The sequence below is a fragment of the Acanthaster planci genome, linkage group LG06, assembly GCF_054643075.1.
Source record: "Acanthaster planci isolate LZ-2023a linkage group LG06, COTS_SCS, whole genome shotgun sequence".
NCBI classification, from domain to species: Eukaryota; Metazoa; Echinodermata; class Asteroidea; order Valvatida; family Acanthasteridae; genus Acanthaster; species Acanthaster planci.
In genome coordinates, this window is record NC_141782.1 from 12,951,002 (window position 1) to 12,974,395 (window position 23,394).

At 40.9% G+C, this 23,394-nt stretch overlaps 3 protein-coding genes across 4 annotated transcripts; 2 read left to right on the forward strand and 1 right to left on the reverse strand.

The window, feature by feature from the left end:
• Positions 1 to 437: 437 nt before the first annotated feature.
• On the forward strand, positions 438 to 6,936 carry ndufaf6 (NADH:ubiquinone oxidoreductase complex assembly factor 6). 2 transcript variants are annotated; one of them, XM_022226719.2, is made up of 7 exons: positions 438 to 645; positions 1,791 to 1,971; positions 2,895 to 2,993; positions 3,536 to 3,638; positions 4,544 to 4,677; positions 5,524 to 5,625; positions 6,123 to 6,936. In XM_022226719.2, exons 1-7 carry the CDS (start codon positions 476 to 478, stop codon positions 6,306 to 6,308), a joined length of 975 nt encoding a protein of 324 aa, XP_022082411.2. In that variant the 5' UTR covers positions 438 to 475; the 3' UTR covers positions 6,309 to 6,936. The 2 variants fall into 2 exon arrangements, with proteins under 2 accessions (XP_022082411.2, XP_022082412.2); XM_022226720.2 differs by having other exon boundaries at positions 443 to 630.
• Positions 6,937 to 8,084: 1,148 nt separating this feature from the next.
• Positions 8,085 to 10,730, forward strand: gins3 (GINS complex subunit 3). Its single transcript, XM_022226676.2, has 2 exons — positions 8,085 to 8,588; positions 9,216 to 10,730. The coding sequence occupies exons 1-2, from the start codon at positions 8,187 to 8,189 to the stop codon at positions 9,450 to 9,452; spliced, it is 639 nt and encodes a 212-aa protein (XP_022082368.1). The 5' UTR covers positions 8,085 to 8,186; the 3' UTR covers positions 9,453 to 10,730.
• cenpl (centromere protein L) lies at positions 10,191 to 23,251 on the reverse strand. The gene is made up of 10 exons (XM_087138325.1): positions 23,110 to 23,251; positions 20,852 to 21,020; positions 20,003 to 20,178; positions 18,396 to 18,486; positions 16,746 to 16,945; positions 15,300 to 15,387; positions 14,638 to 14,749; positions 13,957 to 14,059; positions 13,023 to 13,085; positions 10,191 to 12,215 (listed from the first exon to the last, which is right to left on the reverse strand). The coding sequence occupies exons 2-10, from the start codon at positions 21,018 to 21,020 to the stop codon at positions 12,135 to 12,137; spliced, it is 1,083 nt and encodes a 360-aa protein (XP_086994451.1). The 5' UTR covers positions 23,110 to 23,251; the 3' UTR covers positions 10,191 to 12,134.
• Between the last annotated feature and the right edge of the window lie 143 nt (positions 23,252 to 23,394).

Here is a 23,394-nt window from a genome sequence, read left to right on the forward strand (position 1 = left end):
ATGTTTGATTCGAGTAAAATGAATAGCGCTTCCACAGCTTCCCTTGAAAGAACCAAACTCAAATTTCTCTGAAGGTTCTACATTTGATAGACTCTTGGCAATTTATTCACATACGAGGTCTTCAAGGGAAATGGCAGAACAAATCCCTCACATGGGTCACCACCGATATGCGTCGTCTGCTAGAATAATTTTTCATGCCGACGACCATTACGTCACTATTGCGCATGCGCGAATACACAAACTAAAATGCATGCACAGTCTAGGGGACCGAACACAGGTGTTCACAACATTAACAAAGCACCAGGGGTGTTAACTGTCCTCGATTTTTGTAACGTTAGCTGTGGGTGCAAATAAAACCGTCTGATTGGGCTAAGTTTACATTAAGTCATGCATGATTCATGAGAGAGTTTTGATCCTGGATTCGCCATCTGTAAGACGTCTGGAGACTAGGTACGGGAACCAGTCTAAGATAAAGATGGCAGCTCCCATGACAGGACACGCGAGATTCTGTGCTAGAAGTTTTAAAAAAGTTTTGCTCGGAAGACATTTAAACGGGTGCCAAAAATTAGTCAAACGTCAGTGCAGATCAGCATCGACAGATAATTCACAATACTGCTTGGACTTAGTTGGGTTGGTTTTTAAGAGGTCCTTAACCAAAGACAAATTTATAGCCCGGCCCTGCCAACTAACTCAACTTTGTAAATTGTATTGTAGCGTGGAGCTATAATAAAGGACCTTTTTATAGCTCCAATGTTGTAGTCATGGTAGTGCACTGCCACTGTATTGCATAACCATGGAGCATGGGCATAATGGAGGAAGGATGTAGGAAAAGACTGCTTTTAAATCTGTGTGAATGATATTGTTACGCCCCATGCCATAAGTCCCAACTATAGTTGGGACAGTCCCAACTGTAGTGCTGCAGTAGGGTTGGACCAACTATTGTTGACCAATGTCTTTGGGAAATGTCTCAACATTATCCAAGTCAATGTGTCTCACACTTGACACAATTCATCTAAAATGTGGCACTTTATCTGTTCATCTAGCCCTATGACCGATGACATGACATTTGTAAACAATATGACTTTGGCACATGCTGGGCACATCATGCACACAGGACCTCTCTGCTGTAGTTGGGCCGGCCCAACTGTGGCACTCTAGTAAGGATGGGCCCAAGTATAGTTGGGAATGATGCTATAGTTGGGGCGTAACAATATCAATGGGGTATTGTTGCCAACATTGTTAGTGGGATTTATTCCTCCAGGATACGTGGTTGAATGGAGAAGAGTAGGTGTACATTATACATAGCTGTGCAAAGACACATCCTTAATCAAATTTGGGGGGTCAAATTTGTTTTGGGGGGACAAACAATTTGGAAAGCAAATTATGTAAATTTTGAAAGTAGGCCTAACCTATTATTATGACCTTCCTGAGGAGTGAAGCTATGTGAACATTTCCGGGCTGTTAATTTCAAGCTTTTGGAAGGAAGGAATAAGAAATGCAATGCAGACCTCAGGAATTGCCTCATTTTTTTCAAGCCTTGTCCCCAGAATCTGCCAGCAAGTGTGTGATGTTATTCATGGGCCAGTAGCTTGGAATATTTTTCATTGTATCCATCCATTTTTGTCACATGTGGCATTTGATGATATCTGAAATGAAATCAAATAAAACAAAGGATCTGGTTACATTGTAAGTAGCCAGAGGTCTCCAATTGGAAATTGTGTGCAAAACATAGGGATGTCTTCTGAATGTGTGTCAGTACTACACACTGTACAAACTTCTTTTTCCCATAGGAAGAGTGACCATGAGAGTTTCCTGTCTGCCCTCCTCCTGCCCCAGTCTGCCAGAGCGTCCGTGATTGCACTCAGAGCCTTCAACGTGGAGACGGCCTCTGTCAACGAATCGGTCAGCGAGAAGCACATCGGACTCATGCGGATGCAGTTTTGGAAGGACGTCCTCACCAGAATTTATGAGGTCAGCAGAGACTAGTCTTGAACATTTAGAAAACTCTGTGTTTTGCTTGAAAGCCCCAAATTGTATGGCAGTGCAGTCCTACTACTTACTAATCCTACTTTTATCAGCAATTTTGTATCACTTTGCATTAGAAGGAGCAAGCTGACATCATTTTTTGGGGGATGCATTTTTGCACCCTGATGCAAATGGACATTGTGTGAGTAGGTGACAGATGTTGATGGTATCCCTGATTTCATGGTGCAAGGTTCATTTCATTTCATTTATTACGTCATCACGTAAAAAAAAACAATGGAAATTGGTTTCCCGTGTGCATTATACATAAAGATAATACATATAGTAAAATAACATTTAAAAAAATGAATTTCCATTCATTAAATATAACAAATATAAAACAACATTTATAAAAATGCAGATTAAACGTATGAAAAATTGTTCTCATGCACCAGGATGGACATCACCAACCAGGAAGGTGCAGCGTTTACCTTTTAAGAGCAGAGTTAAACAGACTTTCTGAGACTTTTTACTCAAACATGGCTCATTTAAGCAGGGGATAATGATGATGAAAAAGGGTAGAGATCAACATCACCATTGATTGCACAGCATGAATAAAGTCAATTCCAAGACATGTCTGCCTCACATCTTTACTTGTTTGGCCTTTCCTCGTCACCCTCTAACCCTTTGGAAGGTGCAAAGTTTACCTTTTCAGTGCAGAGTTAAACAGACTTTCTGAGACTTTTTACTCAAACATGGCTCATTTAAGCAGGGGATAATGATGATGAAAAAGGGTAGAGATCAACATCACCATTGATTGCACAGCATGAATAAAGTCAATTCCAAGACATGTCTGCCTCACATCTTTACTTGTTTGGCCTTTCCTCGTCACCCTCTAACCCTTTGCAACATTTTGTTTGCTTTGTTATTAGGGAGCGCCAACACAGCAGCCAGTTGCGATGGAGCTATACAGAGCTGTGCATCGGCACAAGCTGTCTAAAAGATGGCTGACCAGGATTTTGGAGGCAAGAGTAAGTTTGTATCAGTTTCCAGAGTCTCTCATTTAATCACTCATCAGATCAGGCAGCCTCTGAAGAGGTTGTGCCTGGCAACCATCTTTCCAGTAACTGCTTTTGTGACAAAAGGTGTACTCATGTGTAACCCTGTGGAACAAAAGCCCTTACCAGAAAGATGGCTGCCAGGCACAACCTCTGTATGGCATCAATAAACTCAATGTTTGACACATGGATCGTTTTGGGAAAGGCATTCCCTCACAGTTTTGCGAATATGTAGCAAAAAGCATTTGTGTTTGTGCGGTGTGAACAAGGGAGTGAACATGCTGTTTGCAAATAATTACAAAAGAGTTCATACAAATGAGAATGGTTTTTGCTTTTGTTGGTTCAATGAAATCACCTCATTTAACTGGAACAAGGAACTGAACCTAATGTTGCATTTGTTCCTTTTTCTGTCTTTGTAAGTAAATGTCTATTTTCAAGGTTTGTGTGATGCAGTGTTTGAGCCCAACGTGGCTAACTTATCGTCCTCAGACTAAATTCGTTGTCTTTTGTTCAAGGTTGAGACGTTGGATGCCAAGCCTTATCAGAGTGTAGAAGAATTAGAGGCCTATGCTGAAAGCACATCCTCATCATTACTGTATCTTACGCTGGAGGCTTTGGGTAATAGTAAACTCAGTTAATTATTTTTATATTGTAACAACAAATAAGCAAATTATAGAGTAGCAGATAGATTTGTATTGATGTCAGACAACTTGGATGCGTTGATGGAGAAAACAAATTCAGGATGGTATGTTAAGGGATGACTTTGTTGAGGTTTGGCTGGGTAAAGTTTTTTTCTTGGTTGGTCAGATCTGGTTGGTTTCTGACGTTTTGCTTCCTGTGTGTGGCTTAATGATCTGAAGGGAAGGGTTTCGAATCCAACCTTTGGACTTTCTGCTGTGTTTTTTAGCCGGAAACTTGCCCTTACTTACTATTAATAGCATCTTCTTATAACCCAATGGCGTCTGGCATATATGTTTCCTTTTTAACTGCAGATGTATACTGTTTCTACTAGTAACAAACATTGGAAGCTAACGCTGTGAATGGGATTGGATCATTTTGAGAAAATAACTCAAATTCATATTCACATTCCCACTTCACATGGCAAGATTATTTTTCCCTCTTGAGGAAAAAGGCATAAAAATGTTTTTCTCCCTTGTATGAAGAGGCGTGAAAATGATTACACACTTGTATGAAACAGTGTGAAAATGTTTTGCCACTGGGAAATTGTTTTCACGCTGTGCGAAATGAAAATGAATTGTTGGAAGAGAAGACGTGTGGAAACAATTTCTCCAATTTCAGGTTAACCTCCATTTGCAATTTACTGTACGTACTTATTTAAAAGATCAGACTATTGACGCTAGTCACCATCCAGCTGCTGTCGACAGAATACTTCACATAATATATGTATTATAGTTTACTTCGAAAAGCTGTAACAACAACACGTTCAATGGAATAGTAATCTACACTTGAAGCTTGAGAGTTGTAGAAATATCTTACATGTGGATTGCATTGTTTATTGTTAGGAGTGAAAGATGTGAATGCAGACCATGCAGCCAGCCATATCGGCAAGGCACAGGGTATCGTCACACTGCTCAGGGCAACGCCGTATCACATCAGTAAGAGACAAGTGTTACTACCCATGGACGTCACCATCAAGGTAAAGATAATCAGTCCTAGGAGTGGTCGCAATGTGCACTGGTGTGCATTTTGTTGGGGGGTTGGGTAGGCATTCACCGCGTTAAGGGGACAAGTTCTTTTGTTAAGGAAATTTGAACCTAGTTGTGGGACATTTCTGAGTCCCCACAAGTCTTCGGTTCTCACAAAATAGGCGAAATGTTGAGTGTATGTCTCCACAACTACGGTGCCGGAGTTGATGCACGAGCAGTGTTGTCAACTGTCAACTGTATTCCGGCAGTCCTAAAGTCGAAATGCAAACTGTTTTAAATAAATGGCATAAAGGCCCTTCTTTCGATCTTGTTGATCCCATGTGACTTGTAACTGGATGACTTTTGATGGGTTCAACTGTACCTCTGAGAATGGGGGAATTTCAGAGACATGGGCATCGTTCAAGAATCAGAATTGAACAAAACAAAAGCAAATCGGTCACTGGCATAATTTCAATTGAGATAGAAATTTGATTTGGCCAGCGTAATGTGGATCACTCAAGCCACTTCTAATAGACTAAGCAAACTCCTGACAAACTACTGTCTCTCGAAATTGAAGTGCCAGGCATGATTTCCATTTCATCTGCTTGAGCTTAGCTGCTTTGAAAGGAGTTTCTGATCCCGCTTTGAGATGTGGTTGGATCCAGTTGGGTTTTTTTTGATGGTGAAAATAACAGAAGTAGTCCTGGAACGGTGTATTTAAATGGTGGCTGGGTAATGTATGAAATATATTGATAAAACTGCTATAGTTAGCAGGCATTGGAGACTTAAGATGTAAGATGGACACTGTATGTTGGAAAGGAAAGTTTATTTCATTGTATCCCCACTTGTTTTCTTAGCATAATGTATCCCATGAGACCATACTACAAAGGAATGCTGAGCAGCCTTTGAAGGATGTGATCTACGACATTGCAAGTGCCGCTCATGTCCACCTAGAAACTGTGAGTCGCCCAGTTGCTAGGCTAAATTGTGAAAGAGTTCTTAAGGCAAGGGAATAGAACTTTATATCTTTTAACACCGTTGGTCAGTGCAAATTACCAGCAAAGCAGTTTCCTTGGCTCAAAATAACTACATATATCCCCCCCCCCCAATTTGATGCCAGCCCATTGCAGGTTACTCCCTAGCTAATGGTTGCATTTGTTGATACCCTTGGTGGAGAGAGGTGGGTAGGGGTAAGGAGGCTTGCCCAAGGCCGCAGCATAATTATGGCCAGCACCTGGATTCCAACTCTTGACCCCCTGGTCAAGTCACAAACCTTACAATCACTTGGTCACACTCACCCTTACTGAATAAAATACACTGTGTCAATCATTGTTCGTATGTACATGGCCATGGCCGCATTTTACCATCTTTATGACAACTTAAGTGGGATCTTCAAGTGGAACTGTCTGTATTGGCCTCCTGGCGCCTTTTAATTTCCCCTTCTTTCTTGGTACAGGCCAGATCATTCAAGGCCAGTGTACCCAGGGAGGCCCTGCCCGCCTTCCTTGTCACTGGATCAGTCGAGGCCTACCTCCGGCGACTGCAGAAGGTCAACTTTGACATCTTCCACAAAAACTGTATGAAGAAGGAGTCACTTCTACCTCTCCTACTGTGGTTGCAAAACAAACGGAAAAAGTATTAGTGATGAGAAGGTTACATAACGGAGTATTCAGGTGGTATCAAATGGAATGTGTAGGCTATTGTGTATGATCGCAAATTTTGGCTTGAAAAGATACCTTTTGATATTTGTATATGGGCTGAGAGATTGAGTCTGACTATTCAGTATTTTAATGTATACAGATTCATCCATTAATATGGAAAAAGACGGACAAGTGTCAAAATCTTGTGTCATGAAGTTCTTACCACTAGGGCGGTGGATCCAGGTTCAGTTCAAGAGGGTGTTTGGCTTTGTGGGTAGGGGGCTTATGGACATTTGTTATTGTTTTCCCTGTTATTTTCCTATTTTGGCAGAAGGGTGTGTGTCCCCTTATTTCTCCCCTGTAGGTCTCCCAGTGCTCACTTACTACATTGAAAATGAAGAAGCAGTGAGAGTTTGGGCTACTTTTGAAGAATCTCTCGTGGATCCGTAACTAGTCCCGTTGTATGCACCATCCATGTCTATTAACTCGGAAAATTTCAATACGTCAAATTCATTCGGAATATCAAAGTGCATTAATGTAAACCTATGTGTGATATTTCTCATAAGTTTTGTTACATAATTTATAAATTGACTAATTGTGGTTCAGAAATAAAGATGAAATTTCAAAACATAGAGGTTTAAACTTTCTTGATTTATCATGTTTAACAAAAGAACTGGGGGGGTGCATAATCCCGCTACACTCGACATATTTGCCGATATCTTGGCAGTGCATTTTATGATTTTTTTCAAGACGTTTTTCACTAGCACCTTGTGGTCGTTTTAACACCAATTCTGTGAAAATCGGACAAACCGTTCCTGTGCCGCACCCAGTTTTCGGGGACGGGTCAACCGAAAACGCATACTTTTTTCTACTGCCCTGCTCAGGTGCACATGGGCCATTCTGCGTGTGGCCTTGCCAACTTCCAAGTCACTGTTTCAACAAAAGGATGTGTCAGACTGAGGAGAAACTTCCTTTTTCATGTACGGAAAATGAGGGCCAATACGTAGAATATGGTGGGACAGCAGAGCTCTGGGGGAATATAACCTCTCCCGGCTGTGATCTGAGATGGTCCGAATAACCCGAGTCTAAACGTGTTCACCTGTCTCAATAAGTATACAGGTACTCGGCCTATTAGCATTTTCACCCGAACGAATGCGTAAACATTATTATTAGTTCAAAAAGTATTTGTTTCTGGAATTAAGATCGATTTTCGGCTACAGTGGTCCTACCTAGTACCTTAGTTGCACTAGGGGGGGGGGTACCCTGGCAAAATCCAGTAAAATGCACCCACCACCATCCTCCCAGTTAGCTTGCGTCGGACGGGACGGCGAGCCACAGGTGGTAGACTGTGATATGCAGTCGGGATTTGTTCACGTAACTCATGAGAAAACAATCACTCTAATTCCTTCTTCTGAAACATTTTTGCCTCGTTTCCGGTTTTACAAGTATCTTTTCAATGATAAAAAAAATTCCCACTTTTTTTTAAAAATTATTTTAAACCGCCAATGAGAGCAGATCCCGAGGCCTGGGGAAGACCCAGCGCGCCTCCCTCATTTAATTTCTTTACTTTTTTGGGGTTAGATATCTTTTCCTGCCCCCACCCCATTTTTCCCCCTCAACTTGTTGACTGATAACTTGAAAAACATAAATTCGCCCTGAAAGTATGCCTGCATGTTTCATGAGGACTACGGCCAGGCAAGGCTTCTTTTCAATCAGTGTATTAATGCGGCAGGGCGCCCTCTTTTGGAAAAGAAACCGGACAGTCTGATCTCTCTTCACGTGAAGACTTATTTCAAAATGGGAAACGGAGAAGGAACCAGACTTTCCCGCCACTTTCTTAATACTTTCAAAACGTCCAAATATATTGACGATCAGTGACGATGGCGTCCACCTCTGAAATTTACACCCGGTTTTCCAGCAGCTCCGACAACTATTACAACATCGAGGACATTTTAGCCTCGCAGGAGAAAGTCCCAGTCAAAACAGAACTGCCGTTGTACAACTTAGGCTTCCTGAACCCCAGTTCTGACAGCGAGCACATCTTGCCGGGCTCCAAGATGGAATTACCGTTTTGGCTGGCGACAGGTCTTTGCAGTAGAAAGCGGAAGATCGTCAGCGTGGAGCTGCCTAAGGCTTACCGGGTGGGCTACCGCGAAATCTTCACTGCAGATCCCAATGTGGTGGATTTGCACAAAACGGGGCCATACTTCTATTCTTTTGGAACGAAACTGCTGTGTTTTGAAAGCAATGAGTCAGATGATATTTCAAGATCTTTACTTCAGGTTAGCATGAACATGCATTATTGCCATTGGTTAGCACATGTTCGGCCGATTAAAATTAATTCCTTGTTTATCATTCAAGTTTTATTTTTCGGCCAGGAGGCCCTTTGGTATTTGATATTTGAAGTTAGTATTTTCCACACTTTTCAGATAGTCTAAAAATACCTTTCTTGTTGCACTGTAGGAAAGTGTTCCATCATGTCCATACATGTATGTACATGTCTTACATGATGTAGGCCTATATCATAACAACCTGATCATATCAATCAGTCATGGTTGAGAGCGAGACTAGAGAATTAAAAAACACAAGACCATTTTTGTGGTGCAGATACATCTTCCAGGTTGAAAAGGGCTGAAAATTTGTTAAAAAGTTAGAAATATCAAAAAATGTTGGGGCTGTAGGGAAGATCCTGTCGGGCGGTGATGATAAACAAGGACTTTAATTTCAATTGGCCTTAGGCATTGTTACAAAAATATAAGTTCAAGGTTGGCCTGTCTTCCAATCTGTTTTAGGCCCAATTGCATTCATTAAAAAATTCTTTTCTCATGTCTCATGTAAACCTCACTTCGTCATAACTATTGTAGCTCTTGCTTTTGTTGTTGTAAATTTCAGTTTATATTCTCTTGCAGACATTTGTGGGCCGGTTTCGGCGCATCATGGACAACTCCCAGAATGCTCTCAACGAGGACATTACCAAACTGATGGCCAAACTGGATGAGATGGAGCGCTCCCTGTTCAGAGCTGGCCAGAAGAGCCTAATGGCTTTTCAGGAGTGGGAGACGAGGAAAATGACAAAACTAGCCGCCTCGGGTATGGTGACCAGCCACAGGAAGAGGAAGAGAGCCATGATGGAGGAGGGAGATTGAGACTGCATTCAAACTACATGGCTATGGCTGAACGGGTGGCAATAACATTCATGTCTATGAGATGTAGCTCTAGCCATTAGCCATCGACACTCAGATATCACATGTATCATTCAGTGGTGGCCAACTAATTTAAATGAGTCTGGCTTTAGTACCATTCTCTGTACACTGATTCAAGGCATGGCAGTTGGAGAGTGACGTGACAACTTTGGTCAGCTGTGGCCTGGTCTTACACAATCTGAAGTTTGTTATTCCACTGCACTATTTGACGCGTGGGAAGTGATTGTTGTGTGGCAAGCCAGTACATGGACTTGGGTAAATTGCGTTATTACTTTGTTGTGAATAAATCCCGACTGACACTAAAGTTTCTGCGACAAGTTCAGATAACACTTGACCTTTTTTCGCCAACTGCACTGTGATGGAGAGACCATTTGTAGTTCACAAGTATCCAACTTGAAGTTTACTAGAAAGATGAATTTCAGTATGTGCTTGTGGATAACATTCTTTTACCAAGCCAGGATCTTTGTGTGTAAATCAATGGTGTAAGTGGCATTTAACCCTAACACTCCTCAATCCTTCACCTGTTGGAGGACTGAGGAGTGTTAGGGTTAATGCTTCAGTCTTTCATTCAGCTACTACTGGTGAGGAGGCCCCATTAAGCATAGAACGAGCAATACCGATTATTGACTGAAATTACCCTCATCGAAACTGGGAAACAAATCAAGACGAAAACTAACACGCTACAAGACTGAGTTTCCTTTTATTTTAGAAAATGATTTACAAATTTTAGTATTACAGAATAAATGTGCATGCATATTGGATAAAAAACTGCATAATTTGCATTTTAAAAGTAAACCTTGAAAGATCATTCAAAATCCACACAGTCGAAAAATTCACGGGAACATGTCAGGGAGGTTCAACACCGCCACTATTTCTATGAATTTGATTCCTGTTGGAAATTGAAAGTACATGCACGGTGAGTCAAATCTCGTAATGACAGGATTGCTGGAACAAGCTGAATTACAGTACAGTCATATGCCTTCACAACAAAAATGTGAGGCTTTTACAATTACCTTGTTACAACGGGGGCATTGGAAAACAAAACTTGGGAGACCTCAAATTTATTTTGTTTTAAGCGGGATGTATTATGTAAAATGAGTCTTTAGAATCTGCTTTCTTGTGATTTAGAGTTGCTATATTTTTCATTATTTTGAATATCCAGAGTCTACTGTACAAGACAAGTGTCAGTGATTTCTTGCATAAAGGTGGAATTGGAGGGTTCATGAAGTTTCCTTGCAAAAAATGCACAGAAAATTGATGTACCATGCTATACTTAGTCTGCATAAATTATGATACACTTTAGGCTTTTGAACTCCATACAAAAACACTGTACATGTACATGTATGTATTCACACAAAAGTGAATGATATAAAACAAGCACAACTAAACAACTGCAAGGGTAAATACATGTAATAAGTACAATTCATAGATTGAAACAATCAGTGTTGTAGTTAAGTCCTTCCCAAGTCCCCACAAGTCCATTATGAGCTATTCCAACTAGAGTACGTCATAGCATTCCATTGTATTTGTTCACCCTGTTTAACTGACAGGTTTTTGACAAACTGGACTGTGACTTGCTGCCGAGAGAGTTATTACATCGTCAGCTACTACACTGTATTTTTGTAAGTCACCATCATTTCAAGCCACTGCCACACTGAAGACGCACTCGAGGCACTAGAAAGAGACTGAACGGTTTCCATTGATGCTTGTGTGACCGTGGTTCACGCTCAAAGTCACGTCCTCATGTACAAGGCCTTCAATGTTTATAACATAACCAAAAAAACTTTACAAAACTGTCATGAAGAATTTGTACCGAGAAAACCTTCATCCAATGACAAGACTGACCTGTACAAGATATCAACATATACACAGAACTTAAAACCATCACTGTACATCTAAGCAGTGTTAAAGATATTGTCATGAGTTCTTAGTCCCAGTAACAGGAATACAAAATGTTTGTATAGTTGCGGCAATTTGTCATGAAAGTTCCCAAACATGACTAAAGCATGACACGACTGACAAACCCTTTATCTAACATATCAATTGTTACAGACTGCCTTCTAAAGGTTTTCCCTGGATAGTCATCAACTGTGACAAAACGTTGACGTTCTGCGACGGAAACAATTTGCTAATCAAGGTACTGTAGGAAACTTTCAAAATAAACAACTGCAAACCTTTTATCAAGAGTGAAACCAATCGGAAAAAAAAAAACACCTCCCCAATGGAAGAAGTTATCGGCATGTTTAGACTAACAACAATGAAAAAACCCATCAAATCATAGTAGCAATAGGACATGCTGTGAAAAATTCCACATTCGATGATCAGGACTTCCTAAATTTCCATTGTTACATAACAGTTCAAGCTCCTGAACAGGGAAAGAATACATTTATGGGGGGGAGGGGAGGGGGAAATTCACAACATATCGTCTGTATGGGTTTCCAATAAGATGCCTTTTCAATTTGACGCTGACTTGTCTACATGTAGTTGAAGACATCTGAAGGGTTGTTAAAATGCAGAAGTTCTAGGCATGCACAAGATCTAATGGTCAACCACATGTGAAGCCCACACCTCCTGAAGCATCTGTAGATTTCTTTGGTGTCAAAAATAAAGGGAACTACTTCTTTGTCAAGTAGTTCTGCAGAAATTATCCACAGCAAGCTCTGTGATGTGCTGTAGAACGGCGCGAGTTCCCTCCTGTGAAAGAATCTAAACGGTGAAGGTGCAAAATTAATCTCTGCATCAAAACAGATGAATATGAAAAAAAGAAATTGGCACAGACATGGTCAAACAGAAGGCCTGATGTTTTGATCCTAGCAGACTCTGTCTCAAAAGGCCAAATGGCAAAGAAAAAATAAGGCACAGAAGCGGAGAAGGCAATGATGGGACGACTGAAGTCTGACAGCATAACTGACTGGGTAGCACAGAATCAAGACGAGTAACTTGAAAAACATGACAAATGAGCATACTCTCTAAAAAAAAAATCACCGCATGTAGGTGCATATGATCTAGGGAGACGCTGAATGAAAGGAATGCTAGACATTCAGATGATAATATCAAATCTGAATCAATCTTTCAGTTTAAGAATACACTTTATGCATGTGACACAGATTTAGACATTGGACCCTAAGCATTTGTGGTGCAGTGGGCTCCTCGGTGTCCGTACGGCATCTGCATTAGTAGACAGGAAGTCGCGGGTTTCATATTGTGCTAAAGTACAGTAACCCCAACTCAAAGGACATTTTCGTCCTCTTGGAACTTTCCTGAATTCTCCCAGAGGAGGAATATTTGCATCAAGCCCTCAGCAAAGTAGGTGCCACTGGGCTCCATCATCCTCTCAGTCTTGCAAAATCTTTGAACTCCCCCCATTGATTTTGGAGGATACATGTATGTGGAATCCGGGTTTAGCAGCAGGCCATTTAAGTATTTTGGTCAAAGTTACGCCTAAAAATCTTTATAATTGCAATTGAGCGCTAGGTTTGCAAAAAATTGCAAAAGACACAACATTTCTTTTACCTTGAGCCTTCCCTCAGAGCCAATGTAAACAATTGGAGTTCCAATTCTTGATAACGTGAGTGCCTGCAGAGAGGATCATGATATCAAGTCATCCAAATTGTCTTAGCATCAAAGCTTCTTCGATACAAATTTGAGTGGAGCCGCTGAACATTTCATTGCCAGCATATCAGCATTTTGCCAGAATATCTAATGTACAAAATGTCAATGACGAGTCAGGTCACAAATCAGCATAGGAGCATAACATCAGTATTGCTGACTGGAAGTTGCTGACTGGAACTTGAGTCAGACTCCAGTTACTTTTTTGATTTGACTTGAGATTTGACTTGTCCTGAAAAAGATTACTTGAGACTTGACTAGGGAAAATCGACTTCGGACCTGATTTGCCCAAAAAACAACTGTTGTGAAATGCAAGAAAATAAAGTACCGTTAATTTTTCTGTGTGAGAAAGGAAGCATCTGTTTTTTTTTCACCATAAATGTAGTGATATTTGTAATAGTATAGCTTAGGCACATAGGCCAGACCATCAATAAGGAATGAAGTGCACAGGTACCATGTCAGTGTTAGATAAGTTTGAACAATTACCAGGATTTTGACTTGGTAAGAACTGACCGAAGACTTGACTTAACTCAGAAGACATGTGACTTGACTAGCGACACATTAACTAGTGAAAAGACCTGTAGGTTACAACACTGCACACCACTGATAAAGCATGGAACGCCTATCATAGACACATGCCATTTAATACAATATACAGTCTTCTATTTTAGTTGGAACTGTGTGACCTAAACTGGTGACTGGCTTGTAACTGACATGCGACGACTTTATTACAACTGTCAATGTTCTCAGTTTGCTGAGTTGGATGACTTGGGTCCCCGATACAAGACCACTACTTCTAAGAATTGTGAATCCACCCATATGAGATCCATGTACTCACAGCAAGGTGTATCTTGAAGTGATGGAAGAAGTGTGCCTCCAATGCCTTGATGAATGCCGTCACTTCATCCGCAGTGAAGTCGGCAGATCCTTCATCATGTACACTGCCAAATTCCACACACACAAGAAAATTATGAGCTCACTAAGGAATGCTCTAATCAGTCAACATTTGATTATAACGAATAATCTCATGAGGCAACAAGGTTACTTTTTTGAACATTTTACGCTGAATGTGAACTCATAACTCATATCGGTTGTGTTTCCTTTATTTTATGCATGAATTAGAACATACAGAAAAAAACTAAGTTTTGAGAAATCCCCAGAAGTGCCCATTCCTTTCTCAAACCCTGCTCTTGAAACAAGATGGATATCTCATGATTGGGTGCTAGACGTTCTTCTGTCAAATACAGGCTCATTCCTCATTTTGATGGAGCCACTCATAAAAAGACTGTCTGCTTTTGGAACTCCCCCAGGGATACACAAAGTGGACCATTTATGGTGAGGTGTCTGAGCTAGAATGAAATGCACACTGAGAAATACACAGCCATATTTGTCAGAAGCTCAAACTCATTTACTATGAATCATTAAAACAAGTTGCAATTCACATGTTTCAGAGATGAGATTAAGTGGCTTTTTTTGTTTGGAGGGTTTGGTGTGTTGAGTTGTCTATGTTATCAATTACCTGTCCCATAAGATCTTGGCATCAGTAGCATCTATTGTCATTGTGATGCGACTCAGCCCTTCTACTGTTTTAGGAACAGTGTAGAGAAGTTCCACGGTTTTGGACTTTTCTCCTGTTGAAGAGGTTAAAAACCTGATTAGTATTCCAACCTTTTTTCCATCTAAAATCTTCATGAATCAAACAAAACAGGTGTGAAGCCTGGATCTTGTTTGGCCATTGCAAAATGGATATTTATGGCCCATTTAGATCAAATCACATAATGAGGCTTTTAAGACACAAGAAGGGTAATAGCCAATTTGGCAATAATTTGGCAACAGAATTCAGAGCATTTCTATCCATTTTCACTGTACTTATTCTGCATACAAGGTATATTTTCTCTGTTAGTAATCCACCTGCAATCTCAATCTCACTTTGTCCTGATTTTGCTCTTAAATTTCCCAGCTCGCTGCATTCTGACACTCTGCATTCACCTTTATTTTGTGACCAAACAAAAAGGTAACAATCGGAAACAGCAGGTATAAATGCATCTACGGATTAAAGTTCAAAATCTAATAGGGCAATCATGATATCCAGTCATACACTGGATACGTTTCTTCCCACTTCTTACAAACAATGCTTCCACCCTAAAACATCCATCAATGATATCGCACAAAAACAGTCACCTGTGGAAAGGCCAGCCCACATCGAAACCATCCAAACCAGAGCAACAGGGTTAAAGGTCATCTTCTTTACATGGCAGTCAAACTGCACCTGTAAATAGAGGTGATGATGTGCAGCAACATCTAAGTGTTTTACACTATTTTTATGATCAAAATGGAGCACAAGATTTCCTAAAATTGAAAATGAGACACTTTTGAAATGACAAATCATTAACCCTATTGACTCAGAGCAAAAGATCCCCTCTCTGGAGACAGAAACACATATTTTTAGAGACATACATGTATATTTTCCTGTTATTTTTTTTTTAAATTTAATTAAAAAAAATCTTGCTCCAGAATTCCTAAATCACAATGTTGTCATTCTTCTACACAAGTTTCACTGACTAGGCACATTTTGATAATTCTATTCAGTTTGGTTCCACTATGCGTTTTTGACTTCTTCAATATTTACTCAGCCTTGATTTTGCATCTGACTTTGTTTTAATTTTCAAATGCATATACTATAAAAAATTTTTTTTATTTTTTTTTTTATAGATGGCCCATAAGGTAGTTCAGTAAATGAACAGGCTATCCTGTATAAATAAAATGGAAAATAAGTCAATAAACCTGTTGCCAGTTTAAAGCTTGATGTCCATGCAAAGACCCTTCTGCTAAATAACTTATTAGAGTGACAGCAAGTTGCAGGTATTAATCCTGTGCTATACATGTATGTGCACCAACAGGTTGGAAGAGTTACCATACTTTGTGACAAAGTGCCTGTCTCGAAAAAGCCAATGGCCGGTGTTCTGGTTGAGTGTTTTTTTGAATACGAACATTTATGAGAAAGTACATATATACATGTACATGAATACTTCTTCCTCTCAAGCATTCTGCACCAGTGAATGGAAGCTATCAAGCTTTGACAGATACGAAGCTTGATACTGTGATAACTTGTCTAAAGGGAAATCAGTGCTCTGTGTACGTACACACTGCTTCAATGTCCGCAAAGCCAGCAACTCCACCCCCCTAGCTGCTGAGGCTATGTGCCTGCTGAGGCTTTATGCCTGACCCTTACACCCTCCAGGGTATTTTGGCTAGAAACCCTGTCGGACACAGCTGTCTGCATCATTTGTTTAAGTAGCTTTGCTACTCAGTGCCACAAGATCAACCAGTGGCATTGCATGCTGGGACCAGCTCCCATTGTCATCACATGGGTCATGTTTTTCAGCTGTTTTTGATTGTCCAGTGCAAAAAACACACCAGACTTTTACACCTGCTGTACCATGCTACATCTGGCAGGGTTAGGATTAATGTACACATTTTGAGCGATGAACGAGTCTCTTACATGTAAATACATGCAGCTTACAGAGTCAGACAACCCTCTGATAAAAACCTGACAGTATATTGTAAATTGTTTGAGTGCCAGTTACATCAGACAGTTTTAACTGAATAGAGCAAGTTCCAACTGACCTGAAGCCATGAGAGGACAAATCTTGTGACCGCTGCCGTCCCCTTCACCAGAAGTACAGGAAGCATTGTCAACCCTTCAGCCAGTTGGCCTCTGTGCTCCCAGCCGACACAGCAGAGAATGGCATTGAAGATGACTTTGGCGTTGGCCCCTCGACCTTGACCTCGGGACTTAATGGTCAGCTCTACAGCTTCTGGGTCATCTTAAATATGGTAGGGGAAAAATACCGAGATGGAGCTACCTCCAAGCAAGCTGCACTTTGTAAACTGACCCTAACCTTGCTAGAGGCAGCAAAGTGTGACAAGTTTAACAGAGGTGGATCTTGTTGCACTGGGCAGCTAACAGCAGCTGAATAAACTGCCCAGTGTCCAAGCTGAGACAACGGGAGCTTGTCCCACTGTACAATGCCACTGTTGGATCCCGGGCTGGTTGGCCTTGGGGATAGAAAACACAGGCTATTGGACCTTGTTGCACTCTGCTGGCAAATCACTTCGACAAATGATGGCAGGATTTCTTTACAAAATACCCTGGAAGGTTTTGTTTTCAATGCCTTCAGCTGTAAATGTGACAAACCTACCGGTAACAAAATTATTCACAAGTTGTCAGAGCCACTTTTGAGTTATAAACCTTTGCAAGAATGTTTTACGATATAAATCAATAGCAAGCCTGAACAATTTTCACCACATACATGTACATGTAATGTCAATTTCCATTAGGATGCCTAACTATAAGACAGTCATTGTTATAGCCAGTAATGCCTATCTGATACAGAACTTGTATAATCACTGTCATAGCCAGTAATGTCTATCTGAGACAGATCAAAGGAGCTTGTATAGTCACTGTCATAGCCAGTAATGTCTATCTGAGACAGATCTAAGGAGCTTCGATAGTCACTGTCATGGCCAGTAATGCCTACTGTCATAGCCAGTAATACCTATCTGAGACAGATCAAAGGGGCTTGTATAGTCACCGTCATAGCCAGTAATGTCTATCTGCGACAGATCAAAGGGGCTTGTACAGTCACTGTCATAGCCAGTAATGTCTATCTGAGACAGATCAAAGGGGCTTGTATAGTCACTGTCATAGCCAGTAATGTCTATCTGAGACAGATCAAAGGGGCTTATATAGTCACTGTCATAGCCAGTAATGTCTATCTGAGACAGATCAAAGGGGCTTGTATAGTCACCGTCATAGCCAGTAATGTCTATCTGCGACAGATCAAAGGGGCTTGTACAGTTACTGTCATAGCCAGTAATGTCTATCTGAGAGTGAGACAGATCAAAGGAGCTTGTATAGTCACTGTCATAGCCAGTAATGTCTATCTGAGACAGATCAAAGGGGCTTGTATAGTCACTGTCATAGCCAGTAATGTCTATCTGAGACAGATCAAAGGGGCTTATATAGTCACTGTCATAGCCAGTAATGTCTATCTGAGACAGATCAAAGGAGCTTGTATAGTCACCGTCATAGCCAATAATGTCTATCTGAGACAGATTAAAGGAGCTTGTATAGTCACTGTCATAGCCAGTAATGCCTACTGTCATAGCCAGTAATGTCTATCAGAGACAGATCAAAGGAGCTTTTGATAAATGTAGGCAAAAGTGCAAGCACTGCGTTAGGTACAGTTGCAAAAAGAGAAGAAGATGTCTTACCAGCAGAAGTGGCCAATCCCTTGTTGATACTGAAGATGGCTCTCTCACCAATCTCACTCTCTGGGTCAACGCCAATTCCTTTGTGGGACTCCTGACAGAAAGTGTGAGAAGGAGAGAGAACAAATTTCCCGATTTTTAAATTAAACATCAAGAGCTACAAATTTCCCTACGTTTCCCAACACTTGGCAAAATTAAGTACGACACTGATTGGAAAAGGGAGTCCAGCTAAATCTAATTAATCTGGAGGGCCACATGGCCTTTTTAAGATGTGGTGTCGTGCATTACTTTTTAATCTCTGCTTCTTTGGTTCAGTGCGCACCACAAACACTGTGTTTCTGTCACTTCTTCTACACAATACACCACGAAGAGGTCTTTTTTTCAGTGTACAGCGGGAAAAGGCCAACAAATTCTTCTCGCCGGTTGCATGAGGAGAACTTGAATTCATTTCAATGTCTTCTTGTTGGGGAAGATTCTTAGGTGTACTTTTAAGTACCAGTTTTGACCACTCCTTTCTTCTATTACATTGAAATGTCCCAATCTATCAAACATTTCCCCCAGTTGTCTACTGAGATGCTCAAAAGCAAATTGTAGTGAGACAGTCACGCTTTTGTTGACCGTAAACTTGAAAATGGCCTATCCGGGGCAACCTCTTGGTGGTGCACTGTATTGTGAATCTCATCTATTCAGCCACAACATTTCCGTCCAGATACCCAGAGAAGAAGAAAGTAATATGGACCAATCCTAGAATGACAGCACTGAATAAACAAGAAGCCATCAAGGGCTAGTTTGAGCATCTACCATTTATCCACCAGTGGACGACTTTCTGTGGTAACCTTTGCACAAAATACATCCTGGGTACCAGTGACTCACACGCTTGGAGTGATGCATGAACAAATTAAAGACCTCAACAGGAGCATGAGAGCCTTTGGTGGGAAGTCGCTTGCGCATGCTCAAAATGGGGTGTAATGAATACGAGCAATAGTTATCCCAAAGGGTACAGTCTCCACGCATGGTCTCCAGAAGAAACAATTCTCAACAATCTCAGTCTTCTTGGCCCCCGAGGGAGTACTTTCACCACTTAAGGCCTAGTGATGTCTAAACATGCGAGGGTTGCCTGTGTTGTAAAATGTAGAACATCCAGTCGTTCAAACACATTCCAGCAAATTCAGCATGTAGAGTTGCTTGACGAAGTTTACATCTATGCTCATCCCCCCACATCAGATGTTCAAATTGAGTTTCTACACACACAGGGGCTCAAACTAATTCCTGGAGTTTGACCATGTACAGAGCCTTCAAAGGGCCATGGGTCATGGAAAATACCCCCCTCTGCATTGTTTGGTAGTTTCAAAAAAAAAAGTGACAATGCCGTACCGAATGTCAAACAGATCTTGAACAAATGACCACCTAGGGTATGCATTCATTTAGTCCAACTTTGTCAAGGACTGCGGTTCTGGTATCTCATTATATAGACAGGTCTGTATGTTCAGTCGAAAATACTACTGCATCCACTACAAGTGTGAGCAATTATGAAGCAATTATGCCGATAGTGGTTAAATCAGGGGGACAGTGTCATCAATAGAAACCCATTTGTTAGTCTCATGGCTTACTGCTTGCAGGGTGGCCGACAGATGCCTGGAATACTTCCTCAGCGCGGCCACAGAGTGCTGGAAATTGTTGAGAGGGGTGACCTGGTAGACATGCCAGGTTTTATTGGTCAGTTGCTTGAGGGCATGGGAGTCGCCTGCTGGAACCACTGGGGTTCTCTCTAGCCGGCTACTTTTCCCTGGAAAATGAAAATGACCGAGATGTTTGTTTAGTCAGATACCAGCAAAAAAACTTCACGCCAACTTTCCATGAATGGAACAGAGAGAGTTCCGATAGTTTAACTGTACCACATTTAATACAAAAACAGATTAGTGCACGAAATAATTGGTCACACACTACTTCAGTGCTGCAGGAAAGAAATATCAAAATGAACAGCTGTTACATGTATGTCTTCTTCTACATTGTACACGTACATGTAACATGTGCATTGTGTCTGGCTTTGCAACCAGGATACTGAAAGGTTCCTTTTTAATAAACTGAAATCTACCAATCTGCTTTTCCAGGCATGCATCAAACAGTTGAAAAGGTGTCTTCTGTAAACCTGCATTGAAAGCCCACAGCTCAGTAGACCCAAAAACCCAACAGTTAAGTCCAAACCTTTGCCTTAATTAACACTGTTTGACTTTGATAATTCTAATGACTAAAGAGGGAGCGCAGTTGGCCCAAGGTTCTTACAGTACAAAACAAATAGTCTTTACTCAGGCCAATTCAATTTTCTTTTGACTACCAAATTTTCCCTGACATTCCATATGAAAAATCCTATGGGTTAATTTTCTCAGGAAGTCTCTCTCTAAAGAGTTTGGTAAGTTCAGAGATTTGGGTTAAGAAATGGGTAACATCTCTGTTGATACCATGCAGCCGTCTTGATTTGGGAGTCTTTGTGTATGGCGTGTGTCGCCTAGCTGGCCATGTGGTCCTCCTACTACTTGAGCTGTGGCTCCGCCCATGAGAAGCATTACTGGTGCTGTCAAAATGCACCACCTGGGATGGGGGAGTGTGTGTTGCTGTTGGCGATGCCATCTGTTGAAGACACATGTAAATAAATATTTATGGTCCAAACTACCCTCCGAGTCACTCCCAATATAGTTGGCACTGCCAAAATGAGGCCGAGTAGTTTGGAAATCACATTGGCTTTGAAATTTGAATAAACTTGCTCAATAGATCTAATTTTCAGAATTTTGTGGAGAGAGATTTACATGTATAAGACACATATCGCAAAGCGTTATAATATTACACGTAACTTCGACCTATTACTTTAGCATGCCACATTCTGAGTCACAACATGAGGACACATTTTTTTCCTAACCCGTAAAATCACAAAATCATCATTTTATTCTTTTAAAGTGAATCCTAAGTCTTCCCAACAAGTCACCGCATGTGTTCTTTTGAGCCTGCAAAAAAGCCAAATCATGTTGGTAGCAGTTCACAGTCCATTACATGAACATGTATGTATGTGTACATCCACTAACTTCTTACCGGCCAGCCGCTAGCACAGTGTTGATGACTGACATGTTTTATAGTGATTGTGCTCAACATTAGCCATTACTTCTAAAAGTGTAAGGTTCTTTACAAACTTTACAGTTCTGGAAGTACTTAACCATTAACAAATCTTGAACACTGAATTACTCTTATCCTGTTGAAAAGTGTTAGGCAACTATCTTAGGGCCTATCTTGAGATCATTAACGATAAGAGTATGGTAAGAGTTTCATATACGCATACATCACTAATTTTTCTCCATCAGAAAGTAATAAAATGGTGTAAAATATCAAATTTAGATGGGGAAATACTGAAGAGGTTTTTTAGAAAGTAGCTCCAGGAAGGCATTGATGAACACGATGAAGGTAAACTGTGCACAAGAAACACTAATCAGATCTGAGGTCACCATGGTGACAGCTACAAATTGTTTAAGCTGGCGCTGAAGAAGGGATTGAATAAGCCAATTTCCTAATCCGTCGCCATGTTGATTTTAGCGCCCCTGCACAAGTTCAGTGTACGAAGCTTGAGGGGAAAAACTGTCTACAACAATAACCATGAACAGCATCCATACACCAAATGTTACGTAATGTTGTTGCCATGAATTTGTTCCCCTCTGTTAAATCTTCTGAGCATGTGAAGATTTTCTCTATAGGAGTAATCAATGAGTGGAACTGCCTTGCAGCTCAAGTGGCCAAGACAAAGTCCATCAAGTTCAACTTGGTCAAAAGGTTGCTTGAATTTGGGGTAAAAAAGGATAGGTCTGGGGTTGACAGGTCGATCATAAAGGCAAAAAGCCTACATGTACTTTTACTCCGATCATACCTTAAGCAAGTGTGTGTACTGTAAGCCCCCACTTGGCATGCCATGATTTTTTTCAGACCAGTCTACTGAGTTTGTTCACACTTAATCACAGGGTGTCAAGTGATGCCCTCATGCATGTCATGTCAGTGTACATGACCATGGTGACCATGGTGTAACGTGAGGACTAGCCCCACAAATAGGGCTGTAGTGGCTCTTTTTTACAATCTGTCTCTTTTCTGTCGCCTGTGGTGGCGACAGAAAAGAGACAGAAGAGAGCCTCTATAGCCCGATTTCATTTTGTAGGGCATTTCATTTCATTTATTATTTCGCAGGCCAATACAATAAAATGCCCCTAAAAGGCACCCCAGCCAGATTGCTAATAAGTTAACCTAATAACTATCTGGTAGCTCTCTAGACCCGTAAACAGGGCCTAACGAACATGAAAAATACTCCTCCCAGTATACGACATACATGTACGTCATTGGGCCCTGTTTACGGGTCTAGTACTAGTTCTTCAACGTTAAGACATACATGATTAGGCATGTTTAGGAGTCAAAATTGTGTCGAACAGGGCAATCCTAAACTAGTCTCATGAGTCTAGGACCTACATCATGTACATGTATATCATGTCCGAACACATGTAACATGCCTACGCCTACGCAATACGAGGATCCCGTTTACACATGTTCCACATTGGCCTATCCCTCCCGAAACGCGAAAGGTAATGAACATTTGCTGATGACTGTCCTGACTATGGTCTGCAATCAACTTCAGTTAACTCAGGTCACAATGAATACACGTAAGATAATAAGACATTTCCACTGCCCTTACCAGAAAACAGACACATTTGAACCCGATTGATTTACCAGACACTATCCGACATTCATGACATTACGTGCATGGAGAATGCGTGAGCAGCGCGCTGAGGCTCATAGCTTGGTACCCTATCTCATTATCGAGTCATGAAACGGCCGTTGTGATGTTTTAAGTGAGCGCTTTAATAATTTTAGGCTCAATAATAAATTAACTAAAAATGAAACCAGTAATGTTTTATATTTTATAGACATTTTCAAATAGGAAATAATTTTTTTGTTGCTTCTATTTTTATTTTTTAAT